The sequence below is a fragment of the Dunckerocampus dactyliophorus genome, chromosome 4, assembly GCF_027744805.1.
Source record: "Dunckerocampus dactyliophorus isolate RoL2022-P2 chromosome 4, RoL_Ddac_1.1, whole genome shotgun sequence".
NCBI lineage: Eukaryota > Metazoa > Chordata > Actinopteri > Syngnathiformes > Syngnathidae > Dunckerocampus > Dunckerocampus dactyliophorus.
In genome coordinates, this window is record NC_072822.1 from 36,333,621 (window position 1) to 36,352,294 (window position 18,674).

General features: G+C 46.8%; 1 protein-coding gene across 1 annotated transcript; it reads right to left on the minus strand.

Moving 5' to 3' along the window:
* Positions 1–1,046: 1,046 nt before the first annotated feature.
* Positions 1,047–9,144, minus strand: LOC129179557 (zinc finger protein OZF-like). Its single transcript, XM_054772943.1, has 2 exons — positions 8,887–9,144; positions 1,047–2,634 (listed from the first exon to the last, which is right to left on the minus strand). Exons 1-2 carry the CDS (start codon positions 9,062–9,064, stop codon positions 1,160–1,162), a joined length of 1,653 nt encoding a protein of 550 aa, XP_054628918.1. The 5' UTR covers positions 9,065–9,144; the 3' UTR covers positions 1,047–1,159.
* Positions 9,145–18,674: the final 9,530 nt, after the last annotated feature.

Here is an 18,674-nt window from a genome sequence, read left to right on the forward strand (position 1 = left end):
CACACGATGTGCTTCAAAGACACCCACCTCTCACGTGGTTGGCATCATTTCACCTCAAAATGTCCCAAACAAGAAATAGGGGTGCATGCGAATCTCGGCAGGGCGGATTTTGGACCTGCCGAAAATTGCATGCACCCCTCCATGGTCAAAGATGGCTCCTACACGTGTGTAATACACATGATGTCCTTCAAAGACACCCACCTCCCACGTGGACTGCATCATTTCATCTAAAATGTCCCAGTGAGGAATTAGGGGTGCATGCAATTTTCGGCAAGGCGGATTTTGGACCTGCCGAGAAATGTATGCACCCCCTATTTCTTGTTTGGGACATTTTTTGATGAAATGACACAAACCACGTGAGAGGTGGGTGTCTTTGGAGCACATCATGTGAATTACACACATGCACATACACCACTATCTCCTTTGTGCTTCTTAACCTTCTCATTCAGGTACCATCTGTCTCCGGGTACGCTAGCAACCATGGCGGGTGTGGTGGATAGACCACATGAGGACTACATGCAAGGTTTGCAATACCACATTTCTCTACGTTTTCCTGCACACTTCTACCTACGACAGAGTATTAGGGCCACATAGGAAAAGAAAATAATCAGCGATTTTAGGAATAAAGTCAAAAAGTCATCAACTCAAAAAATAGTCTTTTCATAGACACCATTTCTTGCTGCTCAAACATCTCATTATATTCATAACTTTTTACACTTACTCTTTATCCAATATGTATTTGCCATGTGAGTTTAGAGTCAAACCACATTCACACAAAGAGTACATTTGAAATACAGGAAGTGAACAAATGTATGGCAATTGATGTTAAAAGGATGGGGGGTAGGACTAGATAAGCTTTGCTTCTAACGACTCCGTTTTGGACGTGTGGAATCATTCTTTCCATAATTTTCCCCAGATGAGAAGTTAAGGCAATTGGCCTGTAATATGTTGCTGCAGGTCCCCCGGTGCCCACTCCCGACCACCACACACATGAGACAAAAAAAATCCAATAAGGTCAGCAGGTCAGAAAAATCCAAAAGCTTTTATTGCTGAGAAAAAAACTCTTCAGGTGGTACATCACTTATTTAGTTTTTAAAATACAGTGTGTACATAAAGTCTCTTTATACACAATAGATAATGAATTATTATAATCCTAATTCTATAATGAGGAGTCATCCATCTTAATCATATCTGAGGTTGACTCCAACCCTTCTTGACATGCTTTTCCTCCACTGTGCATTCTCATGTGATTTACCAAGTTTGACTTTCTACTAAATCTTTTACCACAAACTGAACAGCTAAAGGGTTTTTCTCCATTGTGAGTTCTCATGTGATGGTTTAATGTGCACCTCTGAGCAAATCTACTGTCACAAACCAGACAAATAAAAGGTTTTTCTCCAGTGTGGGTTCTCATGTGTGCTGCCATAGTTGACTTGAGAGAGAATCTTTCTTCACAAATTGCGCAACTGAAGGGTTTTTCTCCAGTGTGAGTTCTCATGTGTGTTGCCATATTTGACTTATAGGAGAATCCTTGACTACAAACTGAGCATCTAAAAGGTTTTTCTCCAGTGTGTGTTCTCAGGTGTGCTGTCATACTTGACTTATGGGAGAATCCTTGACTACAAACTGAGCAACTAAAAGGTTTTTCTGCAGTGTGCGTTCTCATGTGCTGCTTTAAAGTGCACCTCTGAGCAAATTTACTGTCACAAACCGAACAAATAAAAGGTTTTTCTCCAGTGTGGGTTCTCATGTGTGCTGCCATAGTTGACTTGAGAGAGAATCTTTCTTCACAAATTGCGCAACTGAAGGGTTTTTCTCCAGTGTGAGTTCTCATGTGTTTTGCCATATTTGACTTATAGGAGAATCCTTGACTACAAACTGAGCATCTAAAAGGGTTTTCTCCAGTGTGGGTTCTCATGTGTCCTGCCATATGTGACCTTCGAGAGAATCGTCGGGCACAAATTGTGCAACTGAAGGGTTTTTCTCCAGTGTGGGTTCTCATGTGTCGAGTCAAAAGGCACTTAAAAGAAAACGATTTAGCACAAATTGAGCAGGTGAAACGTTTTTTACCAGTCTTCTTTTTAGAGCATTCAGAGTGTTTGTTGTCAGTGTGAGTCCTCATATCACCTTCACAGTCTGTACCGCTGCTCAGAGATTCTTGGGTGTGGTCGCTGTCTTCATCCTCAGGAGAGTGTGACGTTGTGTGGTCACTATCTGATGGAGCTAAGAGACTGTCTGCTTGTGATCCTCCACAGTGGTCTCCTTCAGCTTCTGTTGTCATGTGCTGTGATGAGCTGCTGCTGCTGCTGCTTGGAGGCTCCGCCCCTTTGTTCTCCTCACTCCGACTGCGATGAAGCTGTGAGGACTCAGGTGGTTTGTCTTCATGGTCTTCAGTCTTCACAGAGACACCAGTCAGTGGCAACGTGGTGAAATCAGCCTCGTCCGGCCCTAGAAGACACTCTCCCTTCTCAGTGGTCCACAGTTCCTCCTCTTCCTCTTTAACGTGGAGGGGCTGTGGCTCCTCCTCTTCCTCTTTAATGTGGGGGGGCTGGGGATCCTCCTGCTTCAATGTGGAGATCCACCCCTGCGGCTGAGGGGTACGTTCTTCTTGAAGACCGATCAGCTGCTTTATGTCTGCAGGACACAAACAACACAAACACACTTTAACTTGTGATGTTTCTCCAGGACGTCTGCACTTTTCACGTGTACTCAGTCACTCAGACATGTCAAGTATTACATCGTCCAAGGATGGGAAACTTCTGTGATGACTCGGGCAGGGGATCATAGCTCATCTCCTAAATCAATTCCATTTTGATTCATCAGCTTCTAAATCAATTAATCACAATTCTATTAAATGTGATTTGATTTGCTGAAAAATATTGAAAAGTAGGGATTCTTCCATCAGGGTTTTATGCTGCTGATTCCGATACCGATCATCCATAAGTGAAATCATCATCTATTCCGATGAATTCAATTATTTTTCGGGTTATTAGCTTTGCTTTCTGACTGTCACGCACATACAGGTGAGTGTTGTCCAGTGTTTTGGCTGCGTTAACTGCCGTTTGATTGATGATCACACTGTGAGCCTCCAAAGCTCACCATATTCTATCACGTGTTTGTTCTTCAAATGTCATATTCAACGAAATCTTTTTAACTTCCTACCCCTGCAGTGTGAAGGAAAGTCAGAGAAGGACGCTACCCAAGACACTACACTGCACACAGGGATCGCTGCAGGCTGCAGGGTTTCCGCTACATGTACTGGATCAAAGATCAAAGATGGCGCCCTCCGTGGCAGACGTCTCTGTGACACTCTCCTGTTTTTTTTCTATTTTTTGCTATTTTTTTTGTTGTTTTTGGACATTCAACACACTCACGCAGTACATTACAACAGAGAGACACTTTTGAACATCGGCAGGGTTTACCATGAACTTTCATTTAGCCTCTCAGACTTTGCCTTTCCTCTTCGCCGGGAGAACACAGCAGCCTGCGGGCCTGGTGAGCTCCGGCGAGCAAAGCATCCGAGGCATAAACAAGGCAAGCCGGCCGGCCTGCATGCTAGGCTAAAATCTAGAGCGACTAGGCCACCGCTACCAAGCCTGCTGCTAGCCAACATCGGCTCCCTCGAAAACAAGATGGACGAACTAGGAGCAAGGATTACAGCTCATCGTGAGATCAGGGAATGCTGTGTGCTCACCTTCACAGAAACCTGGCTGACGGAGGATATACCGGACTCGGCGATCCAGTTGGAATCATTTGCTGCTTACCGGGGAGATCGGACTTTTGTGTCTGGTAAACACAGAGGTGGCGGCGTCTGTGTTTACGTAAACAAACGGTGGTGCACAGACGTACAGACGATGGAAAAGCACTGCTCGCAGGACATTGAGCTGCTGATGGTGAAATGCAGACCTTTTTATTTGCCTCGTGAGTTTAGCGCTGTGTATTTAACTGCTGTTTACATCCCACCACGAGCTAACACCGCTAACGCACTAGGCCTCCTGCATGACATCATTGATAAACACGAGACCAAACACCCAGACGCTGTATTCATCATATCTGGCGATTTCAACCACTGTAACCTCAGGACTGTCCTCCCCAAATATTACCAGCATGTGAGCTTTCCCACAAGGGAAAATAACATCCTGGACCAAGTCTACTGCAACATGAAAGGTGCTTTGAAGGCTGTTCCAAGACCCCACTTTGGAAAGGCCGACCACATCTCTATATTCCTTTATCAACATACAGACAACTTCTTAAACAAGCTCCCCCTGTAAGTACAGCAGTTAAAGTGTGGAATGAAGAAACTGATCAAGTACTTCAGGACTGCTTTGGCTGCACAAACTGGGATGTGTTTAAAACTGCAGCGGGGAGGGAAGATTGTACTGTTGATTTGGATGAATATGCTTCTGCTGTTACTGGCTACATTAGCACATGCATAGAGACTGTTACCACCACCAAGTATTACAGAAAATACCCTAACCAAAAACAGTGGATGAACTGTGATGTAAGGGCTAAGCTACGTGCTCATTCGACTGCATTTGTCACGGGCACCGCTGAGGACTACAAAAAGGCCAGATATGACCTGAGGAGGTCCATACGAGAGGCCAAAAGACAGTACAGACAGAAGCTGGAGGGCTACTATTCCACCTCAGACCCTCGGCGCATGTGGGCGGGGCTCCAGCACATCACAGACTATCGACAGCGGAGTAGCGTAGCCACGTCCAGCCAAACCACACTTCCAGACGAGCTGAACGAGTTCTATGCCCGCTTTGACACCCAAACTCCTGATGAGCAGAGAGGGTGGCTGGACTTGGGGAGCACACAGGACTCACCTCTCATGGTGACATCAGCTGATGTGCGCAGGGTTCTGAACAAAACAAACCCACAAAAAGCAGCAGGCCCAGACAACATCTCAGGACGTGCACTCCGGGTTTGCTCATCAGAGCTAGCTGATGTGCTTGCTGACATATTTAACCTGTCGCTTGCACAAGCATCTGTACCGACCTGCTTTAAGTCCACCACCATAGTGCCCGCACCCAAGAAGAGCAACATGACCTGCTTGAATGACTATCGCCCTATAGCACTCACTCCTATTGTTATGAAGTGCTTTGAAAGAATAGTCATGATCCACATCAAAAAGAGCATCCCGGCCACTGTTGACCCTCTACAGTTTGCATATCGCCAGAACCGGTCCACGGATGATGCAGTCAACACTGCCATCCACACAGCCCTTTCTCACCTACAGGGCCAGGACACATATGTCAGAATGCTATTTATAGACTATAGCTCTGCTTTTAATACAGTCAGCCCCCACAAACTCACAAATATCCTCACACTTGGCCTTGGCCTGTCACCCTCCCTCTGTAACTGGGTGTTTAACTTTCTAACAGGCAGTCCCCAGTCAGTCAGAGTCCACAATCGCACATCCAGCTCAAGAATTGTGAGCACTGGGACCCCACAGGGGTGTGTGCTGAGTCCGCTCCTCTACACGCTCTTCACCTACGATTGCGTGGCCTCCCACAACAACACCAGCATCATGAAATTTGCGGATGACACTACAGTCATCGGCCTGATCACTGGTGGTGTTGAAACATCATACAGAAGAGAGGTGGCGGACCTCATAGCTTGGTGTCGTGATAACAAACTCCTTCTCAATACAGATAAGACTAAAGAGATGATCATCGACCCAAGAACAAGGGAAAAGGAGCCGCATAGACCCCTGTTTATTGATGAGACTGAGGTGGAGAGGGTGAAAACCTTCAAGTTCCTTGGCACACACATCAGCGAGGACCTCACCTGGTCTCACAACACCCAACAAATTATGAAGAAGTCCCAAAGGAGACTGTACTTCCTGAGAAGACTGAGGAAATTTGGCATGTCCACCACAATCCTGAGTTGCTTCTACAGATGCACTATGGAAAGTGTCCTTACCGCCTCCATCACTGTTTGGTACGGTAACTGTACAACACGTGATAGGAAGGCACTCCAGCGGGTGATCAAGACCTCACAGAACATTGTTGGGGCAGCCCTCCCCTCACTGCAAGACATTTATAAAACTAGAGTCCTACAAAGAACACACAACCTCATCAAGGACAGCACACATCCACAACACTCATTATTCACACTCCTACCGTCAGGCAGACGCTACAGGAGTTTGAAGTCCAGGACCACAAGACTGGCGAACAACTTTTACCCACAGGCCATCAGGCTTCTCAATGAAGCACTCACACACGCCACACGCAACACACGCACACACTCATAGCACTTTTATTTATTTACTTATTTATTTATTCATTTATTTGTATTATTTATCTGTATTAATGTCTCTTCTGTTGTTGTTGCTTAATTTATTGGTATTTATGTTTCTTATGTTCTTATTCTTTTTCTTGTGTTTTCTTTCATTTCTTGGGAGAATGAACAGAATAAGAATTTCATTGCATAGTATAACTGCCTGTTTTACTATGCATATGACAATAAAACTCTTGAATCTTGAATCTTGGATCGTGGCACAGCGCCACAGTAGAATAGAAGCCGCCACACCTTGGAAATGAGGGTTTTTTTTCAAAAGGAAAACAATGTTAAGTAACACATTGTATGAATGGACATACAGCAGTGTGGCTAATTTCATGACATCATATACTTCAGAACGACTACTAATCCTTTAAATACAGTGCCACTTGCGAATCATTGAGGAAGGTGTAGCTCTTTCTTTGGCAAAAGCCAATCATGATCTGCAAGGGAACTCATGACAAGCTTGTCAACTCATCGGGAATCACAGGAGGTCATTACTCACATAACAGTCTGACTCACTGTGTCAATAAAGAAAAAGCTAAACTCGTCACACAGCAACTTGACACTCAAAAGGGTAAGAAATATACAAGACAAGTACCAATGCAAGTTCCATTGCATTCCATTTTCCTCCGCTTTTTGCGAGGTTTTTGCCTCGACCACCGCCGAAGCCGCGTGCCGCTTGGCCTGCCGGTCCCTGTCAGCTGCTTCAGGAGTCCCACAAGCTCGATAGGACTCCTTCAGCTTGACTGCTGCCCTGACCTCTGGTGTACACCATCGTGTTCGAGGCTTGCCGCCACGACTGGCACCGACCACCTTGCGGCCGCAGCTCCGATCGGCTGCCTCAGCAATGGAGGCACGGAATAGAGCCCATTTGGACTCAATATCCTCGTCCTCCCCCGGGATGCAGGCGAAGCTCTGCCGGAGGTGAGAGCTGAAGACTCGACGGACAGGTGACTCTGCCAAACGTTCCCAGCACACCCTCACTACACGTTTGGGTCTCCCGGGTCTATCCGGCATCCTCCCCCGCTCGTCAACTCATCACCAGGTGGTGATCAGTTGACAGCTCAACCAGTTGGGGTGCTCTCCAGCACCCCTCTAATGGACTCCAGGAAGGCTGGGTACTCTGAACTGCCGTTTGGCGCGTACGCACAAATGACAGTCAGGACCCTTTCCCCAACCCGGAGGCGTAGGGAAATGACCCTCTCGTTCACCGGGGATGACTCCAACACAGAGGCACCTAGCCGGGGGGCTATTAATAAGCCCACACCAGCTCGCCGCCTCTGCCCTGCAGCAAGTCCAGAGTAGAACAAGGTCCAGCCCCTCTCGAGGAGTTTGGATCCAGAACCCAAACTGTGGATAGAGGTGAGTCCGACTATATCTAGTCTCAATGTCTCAACCTCTCCCACAAGTTCGGGCTCCTTTCCCGCCAGGGAAGTAACATTCCATGTCCCAAGAACCAGATTTGACCGCCGAAGACCAGGTCGCCTAGGCGCCCGCCCTCGACCGCCGCCCAAAGCGCAATGCACCGGACCCTTATGCTTGCCCCCGCAGGTGGTGGGTCTACGGGGAGGAGATCCCGTGTGGCTTGTTCGGGCTGAGCCTGGCCGGGCCCCCCACGGGTGAGAGCCCGACCACCAGGCGCTCGCCTGCGAGCCCCTCCCCCAGGCCTGGCTCCAGGGTGAGGCCCCGGTATCCCACGTCCGGGCGAGATGCGGTCTCTCCTTGTGTGTTTATTCATCAGGGTCTTCTGAATCACTCTTAGTCTGACCAATACAAGTGTATAATAATAAACTATCTTAACTGCTTCCCATCATACATTTCTTTGCTTTGATGGGAAGCTGGCTGGCCACCATGCACTGTTGACAGCCTATTCATTCAGTTGCAATGACAGCCTGTGTCCACCGGAGGGAACAGTGGTTAGCATGTTGGCCACACAGTCAGGAGATGGGGAAGACCTTGGTTCGAATCCCTGCAATGTGGAGTTTGCATGTTCTCCCCATGCGTGAGTGGTTTTCTCCGGGTACTCCGGTTTCCTCCCACATCCCAAGAACATGCATGTTAGGTTAATTGGCGACTCTAAATTGTCCATAGGTAAGAATGTGAGTGTGCATGGTTGTTTGTCTATATGTGCCCTGCCATTGGCTGGCAACCAGTCCAGGGTGTACCCCGCCTCTCGCCAAAAGTCAGCTGGGATAGGCTCCAGCATACCTCTGTGATCCTCATGAGGATAAGCGGCTGGATGGGTTTCTACAATGTTCCAAAACAGAGCCGTGGTCCACAAATGGCCCCCGGGCCGCACTCTGGACATCCCTGGTTTACATATTTCACACGAAGGCTCATAAGATATAAATGCAATGTAATTATAAACGTGATGAAATTGATTACAAGATGGGCATTATGTGTAATACACTTGACAACGCAAAGACGCCGTCCCATCACATGACCTGACAGTCGTTTTCCTATTGGTTGGTTGCTAAACCAACATGGCACCGTCTCCGTCCATTTCAGTTTACGTCACGATGAGATACATGTTCACCCATACAGAGCGCTTACAAGTAAATTATAGCTAAAAAAAAAAGAGAGGGACAGAGAAAATACCTTCATTGTGGAGCTCAATTTGAGTCTTGTTAACAGCTTCCAGTTTTTGTCGAAGTCGCTCATTCTCCTCTCTCGTTCGAGAAAGTTCCTCCTCGTACGACGCGATCGTTCTTTCAAACAGCGCCAATATTTCATCAGCCGCCGACATAAGTCGCTCCTTCACCAACTCTTTCAACATTTTCAATGATTTTAACTCGATTATACGTCGTCGCCTTCGCCCCTTTGTCTCACGCCCGTCCTGACACTTTGTTGTTGTTCTTCGTCTTCTTCTACGTCTTCTTCTAATTCTTCTTCGTTTATTGGCGGACTTATCTTAGAGGTGTATGTCGCCACCTACTGTGTTATGTCATATAATGCCTCTTTGCTTTGCTTTGTTGCAGTCTACAAATTAAACCAGATTTGAGTAAAAAAAGAAAATAAAGCCCCCCCCATACCGGCTTCTGATTCTCTCCCCATCCTGAAACAGCTCCTAAACTCCATTCCCTACCTGCTTCCACAATCCTCACCTTTCATCTCAGCCTCTCTAAGGCGTATTGCCTCTACCCACTGAAGCCTTCCAATAAATGCCATAATTTCAGCAGTGAATACAGAAAGACTGTCCGATAGTCTCTTTGAGATTCCTTTACTGAAATCAGGAATGAAGAACCTACTTGTCCATAACTCGGGTGTTTAGACCCATCTGTAAAAATAGAAATATTGTAAAAATACTTGTTGTTTAGATATTTGCCACCATATAACCAATGTCACAGGCTGCACCATGGTCTAGTGGTTAGCACGTTGGCTGGACTAAGTTGAATGCTATCCATTTTATGAGTCTTGAGTTTCCATCCACAACCCTTTACTGGTCCTTTTCCATATTGCCAACAGTTCTGTATTGTGGTAGGTGCTGTATTTTGACTTTCCTCCCCTTGAATCATCGCTCCTAAAGAGGGTCCTAACGCTCTAAACTGCATTATGTTCAATTTTTCAAGGAACAATCAAACAGGATAGAACCATAATCGATATTGGCTCTCATTAGTGCTCTATACGTAGATTTGTAAAAGCGCATCCCTGACTGCTCCCCAGTGAACCCTGTCATCTATAAAATGGAAAAAACATTTTAAAACTAATTCAATGTGGCACACTAATAAGACATAAACAATGCATCCATGTAAGTTGATCCTAAACTTAGCATGCCTCTGATCATTAGGGAACTCTCCAATGATTTGTGTAGACTGTTTTTCACCCAGTCTTTCACCTGTAACGCATGTTCGTCTGATATGTTAAAATTCTGTTAAAAAAAAATGAAAGAAAGAATGCTGTCACTCAATAAAATATGGATGTTTTGCTTCATCAAATCATTTTTATGTTTGTTACTTTGTAACCTAGGTACCTTACTCTGTTACTTGCTGACTGACCACAGCCTCTTCCTGAGGCTCCGTCACCCTCCCTCCAGAAATCCAGTGGTTGACCGGTGATCCCAGCCTGGGGGTATAGCATATTTCCTACCAAGAAATCAAAATATGCTGAGGATTTGCCAGAAATAAGAGATCACCATTGGAAATCGAGCAAAAACAGATGGGAGCCTAATTTATAACTGTCTGAAAGTCTGTTTGTGTAACTTTGATGTCTGTTATAAGTAGAACATTTGTAGCTTTTTCTGTGATGTCCAAGTGTCCATGAACGCAGCAGCAACTTGTTCCTGGAAGGTACGTGATGCACTTGAATGCAACCTTCTTACAAAAGGATCTAGCTGAGCACTGGTAGCAGTTTGCTAGTATGAGCTTGCTTCCCATGTGGGGTATGAAGTGTCCATCCTTGGTGTGCGTTGTATGACTCAACAAGGTGAGTTTGATGATTCTTTCTGCATTAGGAGTGTTTGTTGTTGCATGATTGACGCTGTGTAGGAAGCTAAAATGAAAGCTAGTTTGTTGGCTGTGGTGTGATTGGGGTACACTTCTGAGCCATGTGCTTGTTTGTTGTTTGCTAGCTGGCTCACCGACTAGCATGTTCGTCATCATCTCTTAGCATGACTTGATATGTGTACTGTGCATGCCTTTATTTGTGTCATGTGAGTGCTATTTGGCTGCTTTATTTGGCATTGTTGTAATTTCATGTGTTCCTATTGTTTAGACCACACACATACAAGCCTTTGGACACACACATACAAGCCTTTGGACACACACATACAAGCCTTTGGACACACACATACAAGCCTTTGGACACACACATACAAGCCTTTGGACACACAGCTACTTGGACAAATCCACTCCTTTTGGACAAACCCAATTTCAATGGACTAACACACATTTCTAACAAGCACATCCACCTCTATAATAAAGATGATTAAATGATTCTCTGACCGGAATCTTTCCATGGTGTCCCAACTCTTAAAGAACCACTACCCCTTTCCCACAATGGTCCTCCGAGCCGGATAGAGTCCCACTATTGAACACCATGGAGTCATCACATGTTGATTCACAGCAGCCCTGTGTCAGACCCAAGAGAGATCGTCGTCTTCTACAGCATTTTGCTCAATATGACGTCACTCTCCTTCCCTCTCAGCTGCCTGGCGCCCAAGCCTCCTCACTTCCTGTAGGACAATACGGTGAACCAAGGCCAACCAGAGCGAGGAGTGCGTCGAGTTACCGGTCATCTGCTTCTTCACGTCGGTCCTCTCGACTTTCACATGGGCGCCAATTGCTTCAAGAGATACCCGATGTTCATGTAGCTGCGTTGGAGGAGCAAATAAAGGGTTTGGAGCTTGCTGACCTGCAGCAGGAAATAGAGGAGGAAAGGAAAGGGGATATGGAGGCTGAAAAATTGGATGCACAATCTAGAGAAGGACAGAGGCTACAAGAGGAAGCTCACCTAGCCAAAGAGAGTATGGTGAGGGAGATGGGACGGCGCAAACGCCTAAAGAAATTGGAACGAGAAGTGCACATTGCCAAGCTTGTTAAGTCCTTCCTGTCAGAATCTGAGGATGATGTAAGGTCAACATTGTCATCTCGGCCCACTTTCAACACGCCACCACTCTCATCGACAGCTACTCAAGGGCCCCCTCTTCAACCATCCATCCTCATCCAGCATCCAGCACTGCACCAGCATCCACTCCCAGTTCAAGTGCAACCTCCTGTTGTCGCTCCTATGACACAGACATTGGTAACAATTACCAATCCTGTCGCGAGTGTCCAGACTAGTGCTCCTATTACACTGGCATCCACTGCAGCTCCTGTGTCTGCACCCCCACCTGTAATGGTCTCCTCTGCCAGTCAGTATGCACCAGTCCCATTTAATCAAGCTTCGACAACCACCTATGCAGCTACAGTGCCACAGACTATGGCCATTGCTGCCACAACTAGCTTCCCGTCCCAGCATACAGGAGTCTCAGTTATAGGCTCAAGAAGCACTATGCCACAACCATCGGTTAGAGCTGCTCCACCACCTTCAACTGTGCAGTACGGTCACCCCCTTTTACCAGCTGCAACTCAAGTGCCATCCTTGTCCTACCCTGGCATAGGGACACTGATTGCTTCATCCTTTGGCATCCCCAAACCAGTACTTCCACTGTTCGAAACTGGTCGCGAAAGTGAATTCGCTCTCCTTAAAATGGCCTTGGACAACTTGTTGAATAGTCACCCTCACCTCAGCGAGCAGTATAAATATCAAGTTCTGCTAAGTCAGCTCAAACTCCCTAGCGCTCTACAGTTAGCTAAGTCATACATGTATGACATCAGACCTTACACAGCGGCACTAGGGGCTCTGCAAGATAAATATGGCCAACCTAGGCAACTGGTGCAAAGTGAATTGGGTGCAATCCTGAACTCATCAACCATCAAAGCGGGTGATGCAGAAGCGTTCGACACCTTTGCCCTCTCAGTTCAGTCCCTAGTTGGTATGCTGCGGACTTTAGAGCTACTCAACTCTACAACTCCTGGTCTACTCCTGCTAAACGGGAATTACGGCCCAAAGAGAAGACAGCGTCAGTTCTCCTTTGCTCAGGGGAGACAGCAAAAAGCCAGGTCACCACTCAGCCAAAGCCACCAGCTTTCAAAGCCAGCCCTTATTGTCCATTCTGCAATAATAGAGAGCATTATCTCAACTCCTGTGTGGACTTTAAGAAGTTGACTACCGGTGAGATGAAGAAGTGGATCCAAGAAGGCGACAGATGTTGGAAATGCGGTCGCGGCCACAAAGCGACAGCCTGTACGCTTAAACGGCCTTGCAAAATGTGCAAAGAGACTCACCTCACTGTTCTGCATGACCCGATCAAAGAATTATCTCAGCAGATTCTAATGGTGAGCAACCAGAATCCCACAGTCTACATTGAGCAGCCTCGAAGCCCCCAAAAAGTCCTGTTAAAGGTTGTAAGAGTGCTTTTACATCATAGAGACCCGTGCCTTAGAGACATTTGCAGTGCTTGATGACGGCTCTGAGAGAACGATTATCCTTCCGCAAGCAGTAGAGCAGCTACAACTTATGAAGCACCCTGAAATGCTTCACTTGAGAACTGTTCAGCAAGAGGTGAAGGAGCTCCCTGGGTTTTCAGTCGGCCTTCACGTTTCCCCCCTTTCCAAGCCAAGCAAGAAGTACTGGATTGGAAACGCCTTCACAGCTGAAAGCCTGAGCTTATCCGAACACACATACCCAGTAGTTGCACTCCAAAACCGCTATGAGCACCTGAAGGGACTTCCGTTGCCACGGATCCACCGAGCCCAACCGTTACTCCTCATCGGATCTGATATGCCGCAGCTCCTTGTTCCGACACAACCAGTACGAGCAGGCCCATCTGGTGGTCCCATAGCCATCTGTACAAGACTCGGCTGGTCCCTACAAGGCCCTTCTGTGATGCCAGTCTCTTCCCATCAGCCTTCCTGTCTACACATTGCCACTGAATCCCCATATACTGAACTTCTCAAGAATGTGGAACGTCTTTGGCAGATTGATACTCTCCCATATATCAGTGAGAAGACTGCATCTCGTTCCAAGCAAGACCAACATGCGCTCACCCTTTTACAGATGGACTCTGAACATGTGTCTGTCGACGGAATCCGGCGCTATGCTACTCCTCTGCTACGTCGCCAACCAGCCACTATGCTATATGCACCTCCAGATGCTGTAATGCCAAATTTACGCAGCATTGAATGCAGGTTGGCCAAAGACCCTCAGCGTGCAGCTTCTTACTGCAAAGAAATGAACAAGCTTCTACAAACAGGATATGTTGAAGAGATTTCGCCCGAGGATGCAGCAAAGATCACTGAGTCATGGTATGTACCTCATCACATGGTGCACCACAATGGAAAGGACAGAGTAGTCTTCAACTGTTCTTTCACTTACAATGGCCAGTCTCTGAATGATCAACTCCTGCCTGGACCAACGTTGGGCCCTACCATGATTGGGGTCCTGCTGCGGTTCAGACGCCATGCTATAGCCATAAGCGGAGATATAAAGGCGATGTTCCACCAAATTCGCTTACTGCCCCGTGACAAACCACTCCTTCGATTTCTGTGGCGGAGCATGGAGACGACCTCTAGTCCACAGATCTTTGAGTGGCAAGTCTTACCCTTTGGTACAACCTGCAGCCCCTGTTGTGCAGTGTACGCCCTACAGCAGCATGTCAGGGAGCATGAGCCACCAGACTCCCTGCTCATGCAAGTGATTGAGCACTCGTTCTATGTGGACAATTGCCTCCATAGTCTGGAGAAGGCTGAAGATGCCAAGACTTTGATAGATAACCTGCGTGCACTTTTGAGCAAGGGAGGCTTTGATATCCGGCAGTGGGCAAGTAATCTGCCAGAAGTTGTTGCTCACCTCCCTGCTGAAGCACAGTCAGCTAGTAGTGAGCTGTAGTTAACCCAAGCCAGCGATAACATCAACGAACCCACTCTTGGGTTATGCTGGGATTGCTTGAATGATACACTCAGTTTCAAGCATTATGCTACTCCCTCTTCAGTTGCCACCCTCCGAAATGTCTACAGTGTTCTGGCCAAGCTCTACGATCCCTTAGGATTCATCCTGCCATTTACCACTAGATGTAAGGTGCTTATCCAAGACATGTGGAAGGCCAACATTGGCTGGGATGACCAGATCCAGTCAGTGGAACTACTTGACAAATGGCGGAGCTGGGTAGAGGAGATTCCTGCTCTACAACACATTAAATTGTCACGTTCCTATGCAGACTCTACCGCTGACACTGCCACTTCAACCAGACACATTCACATCTTCTGCGATGCCTCAGAGCGTGCCTATGGGTCAGTAGTGTACATGCAGACGGTAGATGACAATCAGCACCTCCATGTGTCCTTTGTGTTTGCCAGATCCCGGGTGGCACCCCGAAAGCAGCTATCTATTCCGCGCCTTGAACTCAGCGCCGCACTTACAGGTGCACAGCTTGCCAAATTGATTGGGATTGAGCTTGATATACCTCCCGAGCACATCACACTCTGGTCAGACTCCACGACCGTGCTACACTGGATTAAATCAGAATCCTGCCGTTTTAAAGTGTTTGTGGGGACCCGCATCACAGAAATCCAGAACTTGACAGACCCTGCTCAGTGGCGCTGTGTCGATTCTTTGAACAATCCAGCAGACGATATCACACGGGGACTCACCCTGCAAGAGATAATCCAAGGACATCGCTGGAACAAAGGCCCACATTTTCTTTGCCTGCCCGAGACAGAGTGGCCAACTATACCTTCATTGGAACTGGAACCAGATGCCACAGAGCTGAGGAAATCTGCCTTTGTTGGAACCGTTTCCACTACTTCACTCATGCAGCTTCCTGACCCCAGGAAGTGCTCCACTTGGAAGCAGCTTCTTCAGGAGACAGTTAGCTCCCTTCACGGGGCGGCTGACGCCAGTATTACATCCTCACATTCAGCTGTTGACTTCCTGCAGGCGGAGAAGCTTATGCTGCAACGAGTCCAAGAAGAGTGTTTTCCTGAGGAGTTAAGAGCTCTAAGAGCCGGACATTCTCTGCCCTCAAATAGCCACCTTGCATCACTTTCGCCAGAATATGAAGAAATCACAGGGCTGCTCAGAGTTTGCGGAAGGTTGCGACATGCAGAAGGCATAGATCTGGATACGATTCACCCTATCATCTTGGACCCAAAGCATCATGTGACAAAGCTTGTAATTAAGGAGACTGATGAAACATTGCTACACCCTGGGCCGGAAAGAGTTCTCGCTGAAATCAGGCGCAGATTTTGGATTATACGAGGCAGAGAGGCAGTGCGGAAGCATCAGAATACATGTCTGGAGTGCCGACGATGGAAAGGCAAACCTGACTTTCCCAAGATGGCTGATTACCCACCTGCCCGACTACGAATACACAAACCACCTTTCTATTCAACCGGCGTTGATTGCTTTGGCCCCTTCCAAGTGAAAATTGGGCGCCGCAGGGAGAAAAGATGGGGAATTATCTACAAATGTATGACAACTCGTTCAGTGCACTTGGAATTACTGGAGAGCCTTGATACAGACGCCTTTCTGCTGTCCCTACGAAGATTCATTTCGCGACGAGGCAAACCCTTTGAACTTCTCATGGACAATGGGACTAACTTTGTTGGAGGGGAACGTGAATTACGTGAAGCATTCGCTTCAATGACAACTCACTTGAGAGAGCAACTAGCGGCGCACCAGATTTCATTTCGATTCAATCCTCTAAGCGCGCCGCACTTTGGGGGCACATGGGAGAGGGAAGTGAAATCCATTAAAACGGCCCTCAGAGTCGTTCTAAAAGACCAGACCGTTCCTGAACCCGTCCTATTGACGATGCTGGTGGAGGTTGAAGGCATAATGAATGCTAAACCCCTAGGTTACCTGTCTTCAGACGCCTCAGATCCAGACCCAGTCACGCCTAACCTCCTCCTCATGGGTCGTCACGATTAATCTCTACCTCAAGCCATCTATGACCCGAGTGATTTAGGAAGAAGACGCTGGAGGCACAGCCAAACCCTTGCAGATCGCTTTTGGTCATCTTTCATCCGGCATTACCTGCCAGGGCTGCAGGAGCGTAGCAAGTGGAGGAACAAGGGCAAGACACTCTTGGTTGGTCAAGTCGTCCTGATAATGGATCCTCAACTCCCCCGATGATCGTGGCCTGTGGGAAGGATTATTCAAACCCATCCCGTAGCTGATGGACGCATCCGCACGGCCAGTGTTCAAGTGGGAAATCGCACCTATTGTCGTCCAGTGGCTCGCCTCATTCTGCTCCCGCCTCTTGAAGAAACGGCTGATGACGACACCAGCACATAGACTTTCTCACTGCTTTCAACTACCTTATGGACAGTTGGGGGCGGCTGTGTCTGAAAGTCTGTTTCTGTAACTTTGATGTCTGTTATAAGTAGAACATTTGTAGCCTTTTCTGTGATGTCCAAGTGTCTATGAACGCAGCAGCAACTTGTTCCTGGAAGGTACGTGATGCACTTGAATGCAACCTTCTTACAAAAGGAACTAGCTGAGCACTGGTAGCAGTTTGCTAGTATGAGCTTGCTTCCCATGTGGGGTATGAAGTGTCCATCCTTGGTGTGCGTTGTATGACTCAACAAGGTGAGTTTGATGATTCTTTCTGCATTAGGAGTGTTTGTTGTTGCATGATTGACGCTGTGTAGGAAGCTAAAATGAAAGCTAGTTTGTTGGATGTGGTGTGATTGGGGTACACTTCTGAGCCATGTGCTTGTTTGTTGTTTGCTAGCTGGCTCACCGACTAGCATGTTCGTCATCATCTCTTAGCATGACTTGATATGTGTACTGTGCATGCCTTTATTTGTGTCATGTGAGTGCTATTTGGCTGCTTTATTTGGCATTGTTGTAATTTCATGTGTTCCTATTGTTTAGACCACACACATACAAGCCTTTGGACACACACATACAAGCCTTTGGACACACAGCTACTTGGACAAATCCACTCCTTTTGGACAAACCCAATTTCAATGGACTAACACACATTTCTAACAAGCACATCCACCTCTATAATAAAGATGATTAAATGATTCTCTGACCGGAATCTTTCCATGGTGTCCCAACTCTTAAAGAACCACTACCCCTTTCCCACAATAACCCCCGGCTGACTACAGTTAACTAAGTGACGTTGAAGTACTCTTTTGAACACATATTGTTTTGAGAAGCCAAACCCTCTACTTAAGTGGTCCCAGCAACTAACCAGAACTACTTTCCTCATCCCAGAAAACAGAACAAAATTGTGCTTACGGAACCAAGTGGGGGGTAAGTCATGGTTGCTGCACTACACTGCTGATGGGGATGTGTCATGCAAGCAACTTCATGCTAAAAAATACGAACTATCCCTTTAAAAAATCAAACTGAATTGGTTTGAGAATCATGACACCCCAAATATTTCAATTACCTGCTCTTGGGACCAAGTGGATGGTGGGCACCTCATCTAAAGAAAAAAAACTCAATCCCCTCCTCTGAAAGACAAAAATAGACACAAAGACACTGTGTACACACCAACAGACAACAAAAATGGATGGTTAATTACAAGGAAGATATATTAATAGACACTTTCTTCATCTCTAAGAGAAATCCACATTTTCCGCAGGTCTGCAAAAATGTCATAATAAACTTAACCACTTAGAAATAAAACAAAAGGCAAAATAGGAGATAAGAAGAATAACAAAATAGAATAGGAACAAATAAATACGAAACAGATCACGTTAAATTGGTAGTGCAATAATCCAAAAAGGACACAGCTATGGATGTGGGGAAAAAATCTATTTCTTACCTTTTAAATCTTTAAGTCTGTCACCTGCCACACAGTCAGAGGGTTGACCACAAAGATGTCCATTGAT

Bases quoted from the DNA above. Each gene is read 5' to 3' on its own strand.
- LOC129179557 (XM_054772943.1), bottom strand. From the start codon at position 9,064: ATGTTGAAAGAGTTGGTGAAGGAGCGACTTATGTCGGCGGCTGATGAA. The intron at 2,635-8,886 runs GTATTTTCTCTG...TGTGTCCTGCAG, and splicing joins AATTGAGCTCCACAATGAAG to ACATAAAGCAGCTGATCGGT.